This window comes from Etheostoma cragini, chromosome 2 (assembly GCF_013103735.1).
Source record: "Etheostoma cragini isolate CJK2018 chromosome 2, CSU_Ecrag_1.0, whole genome shotgun sequence".
In the NCBI taxonomy this organism is placed as follows: domain Eukaryota; kingdom Metazoa; phylum Chordata; class Actinopteri; order Perciformes; family Percidae; genus Etheostoma; species Etheostoma cragini.
The window spans coordinates 15,915,504-15,929,537 of record NC_048408.1 but is presented as its reverse complement, the minus strand read 5'-3'; the positions used below and the strand labels follow the sequence as shown (position 1 = coordinate 15,929,537).

General features: G+C 39.1%; 2 protein-coding genes across 2 annotated transcripts in view; both read right to left on the bottom strand.

The window, feature by feature from the left end:
• Positions 1–331: 331 nt before the first annotated feature.
• ugdh (UDP-glucose 6-dehydrogenase) lies at positions 332–8,206 on the bottom strand. The gene is made up of 12 exons (XM_034858790.1): positions 7,936–8,206; positions 4,476–4,637; positions 3,930–4,031; positions 3,606–3,806; positions 3,329–3,526; positions 2,759–2,906; positions 2,549–2,643; positions 2,333–2,463; positions 1,392–1,531; positions 987–1,078; positions 787–897; positions 332–677 (listed from the first exon to the last, which is right to left on the bottom strand). The coding sequence occupies exons 2-12, from the start codon at positions 4,635–4,637 to the stop codon at positions 567–569; spliced, it is 1,491 nt and encodes a 496-aa protein (XP_034714681.1). The 5' UTR covers positions 7,936–8,206; the 3' UTR covers positions 332–566.
• A 735-nt stretch (positions 8,207–8,941) lies between these two features.
• The window catches only part of map9 (microtubule-associated protein 9), a 5,639-nt gene continuing 546 nt past the window's right edge, over positions 8,942–14,034 (bottom strand). Inside the window, exons 2-12 of the mRNA XM_034859143.1 lie at positions 13,433–14,003; positions 13,155–13,321; positions 12,943–13,051; positions 12,770–12,837; positions 12,592–12,653; positions 12,343–12,505; positions 11,766–11,852; positions 11,492–11,653; positions 11,257–11,402; positions 10,716–10,851; positions 8,942–9,512 (exon numbers count right to left, since the gene is read on the bottom strand). Coding sequence (XP_034715034.1) covers positions 9,393–9,512; positions 10,716–10,851; positions 11,257–11,402; positions 11,492–11,653; positions 11,766–11,852; positions 12,343–12,505; positions 12,592–12,653; positions 12,770–12,837; positions 12,943–13,051; positions 13,155–13,321; positions 13,433–14,003 — 1,791 coding nt within the window. The 3' untranslated portion in view covers positions 8,942–9,392. The remainder of the gene's footprint in view (positions 9,513–10,715; positions 10,852–11,256; positions 11,403–11,491; positions 11,654–11,765; positions 11,853–12,342; positions 12,506–12,591; positions 12,654–12,769; positions 12,838–12,942; positions 13,052–13,154; positions 13,322–13,432; positions 14,004–14,034) is intronic.

The window sequence follows — 14,034 nt, the reverse complement described above, 5'->3', positions numbered from 1 at the left end:
TTAAAGAATTAAAACTCATCAGCTGACATTTGCTGGTAATTTGTTTTTATTTCTACTTATTTGGAATTAGCAATAGGCACAAATTGAGGACATGTGACATTTTATTGCATCTCCATTTTTAGAAAACAGTCAATGATAGAAATACTGATTAACATACAGTGAGACATATAAAATTATTTTTTAAAAGTTGTATAAAATTGTTTAGCAATTTAGCAACGCTACATGATTATATAGTTAATACTGTCAAAACAAACTCAATAAAAGTGTTCATTTGGAATAGACGGTGCATGTATAGCTGCACTGAAATGTTTGGATGAAAAATGAAATGTATAAAATGAACAGTTTATTGATGGTTTATTACTAAACATCTTCTAACGATTCCAACACAGCCATGAAACACATTTGCACTATAATGGACTGAAGGCTCAACTTCTTCCTTTTAGACCAACTGCAGGGGAGCAGTTAGTCCCACACACCTTTTTTTTCAATAATTAGGCGTGTACCAGCAATAAAAAGGTTAAGGGAGGAATGTGTTGCATGTTGTGTATGTGGAGCTGAAATGACTTTTAGACTTTTGCTTTCTTGGTGGGAGGTTCACTGGCAGCGATGCGAGGGCAAGCAGCTGCTGGAGTGTAGGGAATTCGTGTTGTGGTCACTTTCTTACCGATGGTCTCGATCTGTTGACAGAAAAAGCAGCAAAATGATAGAAGTCAGTTCACCAACTTTGATTTTGTCTGAAATGTGTAATGGTGCATTGTGCAATGTGTTTTCTTTCTGTCTGCTCACTTGGAAGCCAATGTTCTGGAGGTGAGGGTGGAGGTGGTCCAGCACTCTGCGACCATCAAATATAAAGGCCGGCTTCAGCATCTTCTTGTAAATCTTTTCATAGTCCAGCTCCTGTGGTGGAATTTGAGGGTTAGGACGACTTCAAGTTTTTTTTTTTGTTTTTTTTTTATTACAAGATGAAAACAATGTGTGATTGTGACCTTAAACATGTCCCACTCAGTGCAGATGACCAATGCGTGTGCACTCTTGCAGGCCTCGTAAGGGTCTGAGGTCACAGTCACCAGCTCCGACACTAAGAAGAAGAAAACAGTGAAAAGTTGCAGGTTCTCATCTCAGCTAGTTATCGGTACAGCGTAGCATAAAAAAAAAGACAAATGAAGAATGTTTTTATCTTTAAACAAATTCAAAAAAATAAAAAATTAAATTGTGTCAATTAAAATGTATAAGCAGTGACTGGGAGCTGCTTTCTGTCGTGCGCATTTTGGATTTGCACCTTTTTGATATTTTGTATTTGCCCCATACCAACAATTTCCCTTCATTGAAAAATTAAAAAAACTGTTAATACACAGCCATGTAACCACTGACCACTTGGTAAGAACACCCACCTCTCTCTGGGTTGTCCTCTGAGATGTTGGGCTGGGAGAGGTCGTGAATTATTTGTTCCTTGAGAACTTTGGGGTCATAGATGAACAGTTTGGCTCCCTCATCCATCAGATACTTAGAGATGTAGATACTGGAAGACTCCCTGGAGTTGCAACACACACATGCATAAATACACGCATGACATACCCACAGGCAAACGCAGAGAGAGAGAGAGAGAGAGAGAGGTCATAGTTCAACACAGTATGTTTGTAGGAGTAAAGTGTGATTGCATACATAATTCTAGGTTAATGATCACCATAAGGATGTTGAAAATAAATGTAGAAGAAAATTATAGTGGTGACAAATGTCTACAACGATGTGATGAATTAATAAAAGCACAGGGCACATATCTTCACATTTTTATGGGCGTGCGCTCCCGTTAGTTGGTTCTGGAACAGTATTGCATCCAAAATGTCCGCCTTGTTTAATATTACTGTTAAGGTTTTGATTATGACCTGTCAGCCTTTTCACTTTCTAGAACTCAGAAACGTGCGGTTTTGCTGGACTTACAGCTGCAAAGAAGATGATTGCAACCCGTTTGAAACCACCACACGACCTGTCTATCCGCGCGTGGACCATTATCTACCTGGATGTTGTTTATATGGAGCGCCGGGAAAGACTCTGGACACTTGGGTGAACGTTGCTGAGGCTGTGAAGTCCGGGCTGTAACCGTGTTTGGTTCCTTGTCTTGTATTTGTCTGTGTATATGTCTGTTTGTGTGTGTCTGTTTCTTCGTGTGTTGTTTTTGTCTCCCTCCCTCACCTCTTTCCTCTCTATGTTCTATTTTTCTTTCTTTCTTGCCTTGAGCATTCTTGCTCTCACTGTATTTTTTGTAACTGTTTGTTGCTGTTTACCTTTCCAAAAAAAAAAGAAAAAAAAAAGGATGTGATGAAATGAGACTAACCTTGTGTCACCTGTGTCTTTTTTGAAGGAGAAGCCCAGCAGAGCAAGCTTTTTACCAGTAACTGTGTTGAAGAGGCTATCAATAATCCTGCAGGCAAACCGCCGCCTTTGGTACTCGTTCATGTCGATCACCTGAGAAAATCCCAAACCGATTAGAGAAGATGAATACAGCGAGCAGAAAAAAAGGAGGCGCTACTGTGTGTGGTGTAGTTCTCACCTGCTGCCAGTAGGAGGCGACTTCGGGCAGGTTGAGGGCCTCGCACAGGTACACCAAATTCAGCACGTCCTTCTGGAAACAGCTTCCACCAAAACCTGACCAGGGTGTTAAAGAAGCAAAGAGATAGAAGGCAACACTTATTCTGTGTTTTAACAAATATAACTTTACATAAAAGCTCACTTAAAAACATATTTTGGATGTGTTTCTTACCCACGCTGGCTTTGAGAAACTTGCTGCCTATTCTCTGGTCCATACCAATCGCCTTGGCAACCTCTTCCACATCGGCCCCGGTGGCCTCGCAGAGAGCGCTGATACTGTTGATGCTGCTGATCCGCTGGGCCAGGAATGCATTGGCTGCCTACACAAGCACACATTATTATTTTGTTGGATTGTACTTATGACAAATACAAAACAGTAAAGGCCACACAAAGGAAACAATTAGTGATCAATTAGTCAAAGCTAATTAATCAGCAACTATTCTGATAACCAATTGTTTTACTCATTCTTCAATCAAAAGTACCAAACATTTCCTGGCTCAAGCTTCTCAAATGTGAGTTTAATACTTTTCTTTGTCATATAAGAAAGTAAACGGAATTTCTTTGGGTTATGGACTATAGGCCGATATAGTCTTGGACTGTAAAGAATACAAATGTATTTCAAAACATAAATGCATTAGACTAACAAAAATCATATTATAACAAAATTGTTCATTTTTGAGACAGTAATCATCAAATTAAATAAAAAGGAAACAATGACTGTTAGTTTCCGCCCTCTGCTCACCAGTTTGGACAGCTCGGACGACCATGTGTTGGTGGTGATGATGCGTGCTTTGGGGACCCAGTGTTCATAGACGGCACACAGTGCTCTGATCGCCCTTTGACCTTCGGCTGTTTCGTCTCCACCAATCAGGACGCGGTCTGGCTCCTTCAGATCCCGCACGGCTGTTCCTTCTGCGAGGAACTCTGGGTTGGACAGCACCTAAAGCAGCGGCACAACAACTTTAGAGACATGCAGAAGAACAGATATCAGAGTTGTATTCTTGTTCAATAATACCCACTTGTAGGTTGAGGCTGGGCTTGGTGTTGGCATCAAATATTCGCCTAATGCTCTCAGCAGCTCGAACCGGGACGGTGCTCTTCTCTGTGACAATCTTGTAACCATCTGATACCTCCACAATCCGTCGGGCACACGCCTCGATGAACTTAAGGTCAGCCGCACGACCCTTCCCCATCCCATAGGTCTTAGTTGGGGTGTTCACCTGTGGGTGGAATTACAACCCCTCCCATGAATTCATTTATGCGTCATAAATGTCAAGATTTATATCTGGCGCTGGCCTAACTGTGCGTCGGGAAGTGTGCATGGGGTTAACTGATTGACTCACAGAGATGAAGACGAGGTCTGCGTCCCTGATGGCTGAGTCTATGTCTGTAGAAAAAAACAAATTTCTCCCTCTGCATGATTCAACCACCTCTTTCAGACCCGGCTGGAGTGGGAGAAAGAGGGAAAATAAGACAGGGAGGGTGTGTCAGTTAAAAACAGAAATGTAAAACGAGTTCTCAATGACTGGTCATTGACTGCCCTTTCGTCATGATGATGTAATACCTTGTGGTCATCTAGACATAGAGAAGTAGCGACACCGAGCAATCTGGAACTAATTTATGTTTCATTTATCCCACTATTGGAGCAATGTTGTAGAAAAACATTGGCTGGAACAGTTGCCTAGCTTCATCTACTTTTTCCAACACTGTTATTAAGTTTAAGTAATAAAACCGGCAACCACTTCAAGATATATGGCTCTCAAAAGTGAGATAAGAATGTAGAGGAAAACCCCTAATAAAAAAATGATCCAATGTTTGTTCAAGTTGTATTTATTCATGCTATAATACCTTCAGCTCAGTTTCTTTGAATAAGTACATTGATATGATACCTCATATATGGGCAGAGTGTCCGAGTTCCAGGCTTTGATGCGGGACTCATTGACATCCACGACGGTCACTGTGATCTCTGGACACATGTTGGCGATCACACTACACGTTGGGCCTCCTACATACCCAGCACCAATACAACAGATGCTCTTTATCTGAAACATCTGCAAATATAAAGCGACAAGAAAATACAAAACATCTAAAATGAGAGAGTAAATACACCTTTTACTACAGCAGTTTAAAACTCATATTCATGAATCGATTTAAGCTCTACCGATTCAAAATCAACTCGTAATGTATACTATCATATGGGAAAGGTAACTACATTTAAACACTGTGAATTGTTATTGGCTATTATCGAGGCGCCATAACCAGCGTAGATCATTTTGGCCCATTTGATCCGTTCTGAGGTCGAGTGCGTCATATATGATGCCATACGGCACTTCTGGTTCATAACTTTGGAGCTAAAAACTAACAGTGGCCCCGTTCTGCTGCTGTCTTTGTTGCCTTCCTATCCCTTACACAAGGTTTGTATCCAGCCTAGAGGCCCAGAGCTTTTCGAGGTCATTGAGTAATTAATCCACACTATTACATGCATCTCTCAATATTTCCTGACATTTGCCTCCCCACCGTTTCGCTTTGGGTTCCACTTTCGTGCACTCCCCTGGTTTGTTGGGGCCGACTTGCACGTGGAGGTTTGGACTCCATCAGAACTGCTTGCAGTCCTAGTTTTAATTGGGAATCAATTTTGAATCAAATCTTGGGCCTAAACATTTGTATTGAATCGAATCGTAACATTTTCTGATTTGTGCACCCTTAGAATTTATTGTTTAATTCATATTAAAAGGTGCACTAGGAGTTCCTGCATGGTCACTTCTGTTGACATTTCAAGTAAATTTCAAACAAAACAGAGCAAGCTCACCCCTCCTTTCATGTTTCAGTAACTCTCATGACTAACTGACTGTCACTAACCCCCACCCCTCCCCCAATCATCTTGTTGGTGATTGGCTGGAGTGGTTTGTTGTATTTTGGTGCCTATCCTGTGCCTCTAGTGTTTGTTTGATGTTTACGACCCCTGTGTTGTCTCCCGAGACTGAGCTTTTTCACAGTGTATTCAGGGAGCAGGCAGCTAGCGGATCATGGAGACTACAATTTGAGCCAAAAATTAAATTGAGCTGAGACCATGCTCATAGTGCACCTTTAATGTTAAATTTGTTTATGTATGCACCAACTACCAAGGCAAATTCCTTGTAAGTTTTATGTACTTGGCAAGAAACCCTTTTTTTACGATTCTAATTGTGATTAGGTTCTCATTTTTGTTTTAAATATTCCTGTTCAAATCAAACAACAAAGTCCACCAATTCACTTGACTTAGTCAATCGACAAAAAAATATATGGCAACTACTTGATTCCTTTTTAAAGCAAAAATGCGGTCGAATGAGGATTCTCTGCATCGTTGTGTTATGTGACAGTTAAAGCTATAGCAGGCCATTTATTTTTGGTGTCGTTGGGCAAGAATTCCATAATAATCTTTCAGCGTATTATAATTCAAGTGGTCTGAATGAGACTTCTGCAGCTCCTCCTGGCTCTGTTTTCAGGTGTAAAATAATCTAGCTGTGACGGGAGACTTCCAGGTCATTTCAGATAGAGAGATAGAGAGATAGAGAGATAGAGAGATAGATAGATAGATAGATAGATAGATAGATAGATAGATAGATAGATAGATAGTGCATGCAACATTAATTGTTTGTTGACATCACCTTGGGTTTTAGGACTTTTAATTGTAAAAACAACTTGTAGATTAATTGATGATAAAAATAATTATTAAGTAGTTGCAACCTTGTTGAACATTTCAAGATCAAGATCGAGATCAACTTTATTGTCCACTGAGGGAAATTTGTCTTGGGCATCAGTGCTACTTAATGCTGCTGTAAACATCAATAACACCTAGACTTTACACTCACATACAACATACAATCCACCCTACATTACATCGCACCAGTAGTAGGCCTAATGACCCTCCCCTGTCAATCATTGATTACCAAGTCAATAAAACCTGAATAATAATAAACAGATAATTCTGCGTAATTACACTGGAGCACATAAAGAAGAAAACAATGTGACAGAAACAAAGTTCAACCGCCACTATTCTATATAACAAAATCTCATATAGATCTGGTCGATAAAAATTTAACTAAACTAAAATTAGACTATAATTAATAACTAATTAAGTGCCGTAAGTGCTTCAAGCTATTTAGTTCCAAGCTGATTGTTTAGTTAGGAGCGCTATAGACGTTGGAACGAAGGACAGCCCATAGCAATTACTTTTACAACTGCTAGCTCTAAGGTAAAACGTTGTATTCCAAGTGCAAAATGTGGGAAGGGTCCTTCAGAATTTTCTGAGCCTGGGAGACAACAGTTTTTTCAAAGATAGCCTAAAGGGAAGTGCAGTCTCTCTTTCCCATAACCTTCATTGCTGCTTTTATTAGTTTATCAATTTTTGTTTAGCACTGGATGGTAAGGGTGCCAAACCAGGATGCCATACCACATCTGATCAGACTTTCCAGTAGAGAGATGTAAAATAAAGTCATGATCTTGGTGCTCACCCCTACCTGTCTCAATCTGCGGAGAAAATGCAGTCTTTGCGCCAATTTGGCACACAGATAATAACAGTGCATTTCCATTCATCTGTCCGTGCTTTTCACTGTGCTAAAAAGTGTCAACTTTAAAGAAGACCTCGATTTACTAGGACGAGCAAAGCTCCATCAGAAAAGTTAATCTTGGTTTCTTTCAAATTTTTTGATCTTTAGAGCAATTTGAAGACAAAAAAACCTTGGACTTTAGGACTTGTCCGGTTGTGAAAACAACTGGCAGATAGATTGATAATTAAAGTAGCCTATAGTGATAAGTTGCAGCTCCATATCAACACTTAAAACTGCTTTTCCATTTATCTGTCCATCCATTGTGCTAAAAAGAGTCAACTTTAAAGAAAACTTTAAAGACTTTTAAAGTTGACTTTAAATGGCATACGAAGAGCAAAGCTCTAACATAAAAGTTAAGCTCTTTCTTTCTTTCTAACACTTTGATCTCTGTTTCTTAACCATCCTGTTCAAGCCTCCGAATGCCAGGGTTCACCAACTCATCAGTGCTACAGTAGCTGATTTACCAGTCGCACCGTTAGTCCGGTAGAAAATAAAGAGCCATTCATTGCAGCTCAGCCACGTCTTACAGACATGAAAACTGACCTTTTATCCCAGATACCTTAGCTAGTTTACGTTCTCTGTGCTGCAGAGCAAGTGTCACTGCTTGTATTAGATTACGCACTAACAGGCCCATAGGTACGCTAGTTTACCTCTTCTTTCCCATTGGTAAATGAGAGAACTAAACACAAGAAATAAATGAATGGACGTCTATACTATAGAGAAGCACCTAGCTAGAAACCGTGAGCTAACGTTACATTACCTCCGCCACCTCGACAATCAGTCAACTTCAGGAATGTGCAGATTATGTTAGCTCCTCTCTTTAATGTGAATGTGTCGAAACAGCCGTCGGTTCCGGTGGTCGGTAACAAACGATGTTAAATGTCTTTAACTAAAATGTAAACTAGTGCTCGACGAAAAAACTCAGAGCACCAGCGTTTCTCTTACAACTGCACTACCTTTCTCTAAACTAAGGGTACGTACTTCGTACACTACCACCTCAATCTTCATGAAACCATTAAGCCCTGGAGACACTTCCGGTATGATATTTTCACAGTAACAGCACAACACCATTCAGGTTCCTTTCTCATTAATATAAAATAAAAGCAACATTTTTCTGTATAACTCAAACCATTTTAACGCTGGCAGATAAGGTATTCAGATACTTTTAGTAAAAGTCTATGGAGCTAGAACAGTGACAGTAACCTGTGGTATTGAAAACAAATGTTGCATTGAAACAGGAAATATTGGCACCGAAAAATGTTGAACTGACATGTAAAACATAAACATCAAATATTAATAATCTCACAATCCTATTGTATTATTTTACTTTGACATTTGTTTGCATTATGGTAGGTTTTTCAATGCCAATCAACATTGTTTCTTGATGTCTGTGTCTTTTCAGTGACAGTTTTTATTTTTATGCTGTCAAGATTTTTACAATGTCACTGGTTGTCAGTTTCAACTTTCTGTCACTGTCATGGGGCAAAGAGGCGGGGCCTAATGTACAAAGAGGGCGTGGTTTACAGGTAATTAATTTACATAGGTTACTGGCGAGAGACCGGAATCCTCACAGATGGATAAAAACTGCATATATGTCATGTCTTCCTCAAGTTCACAAGGCAGCAAGCGGATCAAGGAGGTGGAGTTATTGATTGTTGAGAAAGCGTCAAAAGTGTCAAAGTGTTGCTCTCCTTAGTTTATTGTGTTATTTGTTAAAGTAAAGGTTTTGGATGATGATACAAATGCAATGAAAATAAAAAAAAACTGTGTGCTGATTTGGAGCCTTTGGACAAAATTAAACCATGTTGAATTCAACAACAGTTCAACAATAAAAAGTAAAAGACTCAGCAGACCAATTATTATAGCCCTTTACATTAATAGGTTTTCTTATTGCTGTCTTACATTCAGATGTGGTAATTACAGACCCCCACATTTATAAAAAAAGGGTTTGTTACATGTTACCATGTCACAGGACAACAAACGTTTCCTAACTTTGCAATCATACTGCAACATTTCATAAAAAAAACATATAAAAAAATATAAACTTGCACTAGAGCGGCTGGCTAATGCAAAACTTGATATATGATTGAAATATATATAACTGAACAGCTGCCATCAAACTATGTTTAAAACACAACATACAGTACAAAACTTACAACGTAAGATGTAACATAGAACCCACAGATATTTTAAGGGTAGTATGTTACATTTCAAGTGTCATTTTCGAAATGGTATAGTTTTATTCGGAGGGCTCCACGGAGGAGGGGGACTGTCGTTGAGTATTGCTTGTATTCGTCTTTCTTCTCTTTGTCTCTTCTGTTCCAGATCTTTTCGTATCTGTTGGAAAAAAGAAATCTATATTCCAAAATATTAACCCTTCCACATGTCTTCTGTGATATAGACAGCAAACCACTTGTCCTACCACACTGAACCAGAGCTACACATCTGTAAAGATGCATGTTGCTCTGTTTTCCTGGCAGCTTTGGGGCACTCAGATCACTGCCTGGTCTGCAACCTACAGGCAGAAACTAAAATCTGGTAAACCTCCAGTACCAACTTTCCTGTAGTTGAAACAGAGGAGAAACGGGGTGCCTGGGTAGCTCACCTGTTTACACAGCCCTGCCAAAGTTGGTTAAAAAGAGGAATAAAAAAACATCTATTGAAAATTGATCTTAATGCCTTAATTCAAAGAATTTAGTAAAAAACAACCTTTTAAAAAGACACTAATTTTCTTTGTGAATGAATAATGTATTGTAAAAGAATAAATGTCTTCCTTAAAATACAGGGGGCGTAATTATACACACCCCTATGTTAAATTCCCATAGAGGCAGGCGCCCACTATGAATCCTGATAAAGTTCCCTTGGCCTTTGGAATTATAATAGCCCCATATCATCACATAACCTTCACCATACCTAGAGACTGGCATGGGGAACTTTCCATAAGATCATCTCTCAATGCAAATCAAAGCAGCTATTAAGCTAACTGAAATAAAACCATGCCAATCTGTAGGTATGATGAAGGTTATGTGATGATGTGGGGTTATTTTAATTCCAAAGGCCAAGGGAACTTTATCAGGATGTATAGTATCCTGGGTCCATGAAATAAGTGGCCTTTAAAAATGTAACTCGGCTGCCTCTATGGGAATTTAACATAGGGGTGTGGATGCTTACGCCCCATGTACTTTAAGGAACATCATTTATTTATTTATTTGCCTCATTTTTAAATGAAGGCATTAAGATCAATTTCCAAAAACTGGTTTTTTTATTTCTCTTTTTAATCAACTTTGGCATGGGTGTGTAAACGTATGCAAGCCACTGTATATGGAAGTACTAGAAGCTGCTGGAAAGCTGAGTCAAATTCCCTGTATGTGGTCATGAAACTGATTCTGCTGCCTTTGACATAAACACTTCTTTGAGGGCTGGCAAATTTTGCATTATGGAAGAAATGCCCCCCAGTGGGACCATTCTTCTCAAAAACAGATAAAGAGCCACCACCTTTGATGTCCATTTATCACTGACACCACAAGTAGTTCTACTTACCAACCAGTTTTCATACATCTCTAGAGCCATTTTATCTCTCTCTTCTTTCATGTACCGTTCCTCCTCTGCTATGTTTTGTATTTTTTCTTGCTCCTTTGTGAATTTTTCCAGGAGGACATTTTTCTTCTTTTCATGCCTTAAACATTTTTTGAACAAAAAAAAGTAACAATAGTTTAGATGATCAAGATCCAGTGATGAAATGTGGCTCAACATCAAGCTTCAGCTGCCATCTAGTGGTTGATATATTCACACCCAGAATCAGATGCTATTCGGCCCATGCAGCTATTTGAAATGCACTACTTTTATTTTGTAAATACTTGTTTAAATACTTACTTTCAGACCCCAATACAATGTCTAGTAAACATGCACAGTAGGACAATTTCCAAACACTGTATGCGATCTAGCCATTCTAGCCACTAAATGACAGTAATGTGTGACATTTGTTGTTTTCTGGGTAGAACGGCAGGCATTCAGCAGCTTTCAGACTGTACTGGCTCTACTGTTAAAGTTTGTTTCTGTTAAAAAGTCAGTTTACACTCACCACTCAGAAAAAGCAGATTTACGGTCTCTCTTTTTTTCTTCCTCCTGTTGTTGTTTTCTAAACTGAAGCTTACTTTCAGCTTCTCTTTGTTTTCTGAACTTTTCTTTGAGTAGCTGATCATGCTCCAGTTTCCATTTTTCAAACACCTGCAATGTTTATAACATTACATATTCATTTTCCGACAGATTATTATAGTTTAGAATAAGAATAACGCGTAATATATCATTGAATTTACCTGTTTAGCAGATTGCATTTTTTCTTCTTTCTCTTCGATCGCTCTCTGCTCTTTTGTGATTAAATCTTGCTTTTCTTTGGCTTTTGCTTTGAGACTCTCTGCTTTCTTTTCCTTCCACGCCTGGTACGATGCAACAGCATCTTCCTTTTTAGCCACTTCATCCTGTTTGTTTTTGGAAAGATAGCAAGCAGTGTGCATAAATGTTAAAACAACCAGTGGGTGTCTTTTATAGTGCAGTACGACAGCAATTAAAAAAAAACTTAAAATTAATTACTCTTTTCTTTTTTTCTTTCAGGATTTCCTCTTTCTTCATTTGATGCATGTTCTCTTTGAACTTTTCCTTTTTCTTTTGAAGCCATTCCTGTTAGGAGTACACGTGAGAGAAAAAACATACTCAGATATCTTCCTCCCAAGGAGTGACAAGAGAATTTCATAAAATGTGTTATTATTAGGAAAGGTATTCAACGTTTTCAAGCCCAAATTGGCCCAAATTGGCTCATCAGGATCTAATCCTCTTTACCTCCTAAAGATAATGTAATATAATCTGAGGATAATGTTATATAACATAGACATTACCAATGCAGTGTTTAATAGGGTGAAGGAATTCTTTCTACTTATAATAATTATATTCTATATATCTTATATACCTGTAATCAAAGCATTATCAGTGTCTGAGTCTAAGCATAAAATGGAGCTGCTCTAGATAGTTCTGAGGAGAACTGCACTGGTTGCATATTGTCCTTTACCGTAAACCACATAACAGAAAAAAACACTGTCAAGATTGAAGAACTGAAGACTGTGAAGAACTTCAGCAATGTGGCATCATAACACAGGCTCGTTATCACACTGACCTGGTAAATGGCAGCTCTGAGTGTATCTGCTGCTTGAGGCTGAGACTCCTGTAGTGAGACTTTACGATCCAGAAGTTTGAGAGATCCCAAATACTTTGATTGCACGTTCCTGGAGCACACACTCTGAGATCTCTGAGTGGTCTTAGAGTGTGAACTTGATGTCCTAATTTTAAAAAGAATGACGGTCAGTTAGGTTACTACCATGGTTTATCCACAAAGCTTTGGAAGTATCTGTTGCAGCTTACCAACCTAGTATCAAAGGATTTTTCATGGACATGAGAGAGTTGATGTGAGTCATCTACTGAGTCTGCCTGAAAGAAGACAAATAAAACACATTTTAAAAAACAACAACTAAGAATAATCAAAATAAAAAGGCAGAGCACATCTATGACACTATCACAGTCACACCTGATAATACATTACTTACATTAAACTCTTCGAATGATGTGGAGTACTTTCTCTCCTGTTCTTTGCTGTCATCGGAAATAAAGCCATCTAAAACAAAAAATTTAACATAAAAAAGATCAATGAGAAATACAATACAAAAAAGTACAATATAAAAAATAAGGTAACTTAGGTCTTGAGGAAGCCAATGATTACCTCTGGATCCAGAATCAACTGTGGAATTGGTGAAAAGCTGCGACTGCTCACTCTTACTTGAAGATAATTTGCTGAGGCTGCATGAAGCTGCATGATCTCTGTCTGTCCACTTCGTTGAAACGACATAACAAACGTGCTACACTTAGATTTTTCAACAAAAAAATACTGAACAACCAAGCAATGATGCCTGCATGTGGACCACAGCTCCTTACAACAATGTTGCTGGACATGTCAGTGGAGAGGGGAATGGATGCAGGTGAAGTCTGGGGCCTGCTGAGATCCTGAGATTTAGTATCTTCAGCTATCTCCTCTGCAGCATGACGGCTCAATCCAAGAGTCCTTTGCCTCGGTTTAGGCCTGGGTGGCTCCCTCTCTGTATCTGAATAATGACAGTTTGTGGATATATAAATTCAAAACTCTGCAGGTAAATCTGACAAAAGTAGCATGTGCCCTTTGGGACTCATACTGTACATGGAGCAGGTAAACAGACCTTCTGAGGACAGGTGTTTGAGGTCAGATGCTGATAACTGGGGAGTCTGGGAGCTTTCTTCCAGAACAGAGTTGCTCTTCTCTTCGGGACATGGAGTTTCCATTACACTGCTGTCAGACGGTAAAGGCAATGGCATGTCCAGTAGAGTGTCATCTGATGTTTGGTATGACATAGACTTACTGGAGCTCTCTCTTGTGATTTGATAATCGGTAGACTCCGCACCACTGCTTTTAAATTGAACGTTATCTTCACTGACTTTTGTGGAGTGTTGCGAGGAAAACGAGTCATTATAATTGTTGTGTAGACCGGTGGAGGAGTTCGGTGCCTCTGTGTCACGTGGCTCTGATGCCGTTGTGTCTCCCGATGGAGAGAAGATTCTTTGGGTTTTCAGAAATGAAACTCTCTTCGTCCTACCGGGATTGTCTTCATCGTCTGAAATCTCAAAGTCGTTGATTTTGGATTTACTCTTCCCAGCCTTAAACGCACCAGCCCTCTTTTTTCTTGATTTAAGGAGTTCATTCAAAAAATCTGTGATATGAAAGAAAATGACACGTAAATGACTAGATAGGACCTACCATTAACAATCTAAACTCTAGGTCCAC

What these genes read in the sequence shown, in the direction of transcription:
- ugdh (XM_034858790.1), bottom strand. Translation starts at nt 4,637, where the DNA reads ATGTTTCAGATAAAGAGCATCTGTTGTATTGGTGCTGGGTATGTAGGA. An exon ending in ACACTCTGCCCATATATGAG is followed by an intron (nt 4,032 to 4,475) that starts GTATCATATCAA and finishes CTCCCACTCCAG; the next exon opens with CCGGGTCTGAAAGAGGTGGT. An exon ending in CGTCCGAGCTGTCCAAACTG is followed by an intron (nt 2,907 to 3,328) that starts GTGAGCAGAGGG and finishes GTGCTTGTGTAG; the next exon opens with GCAGCCAATGCATTCCTGGC.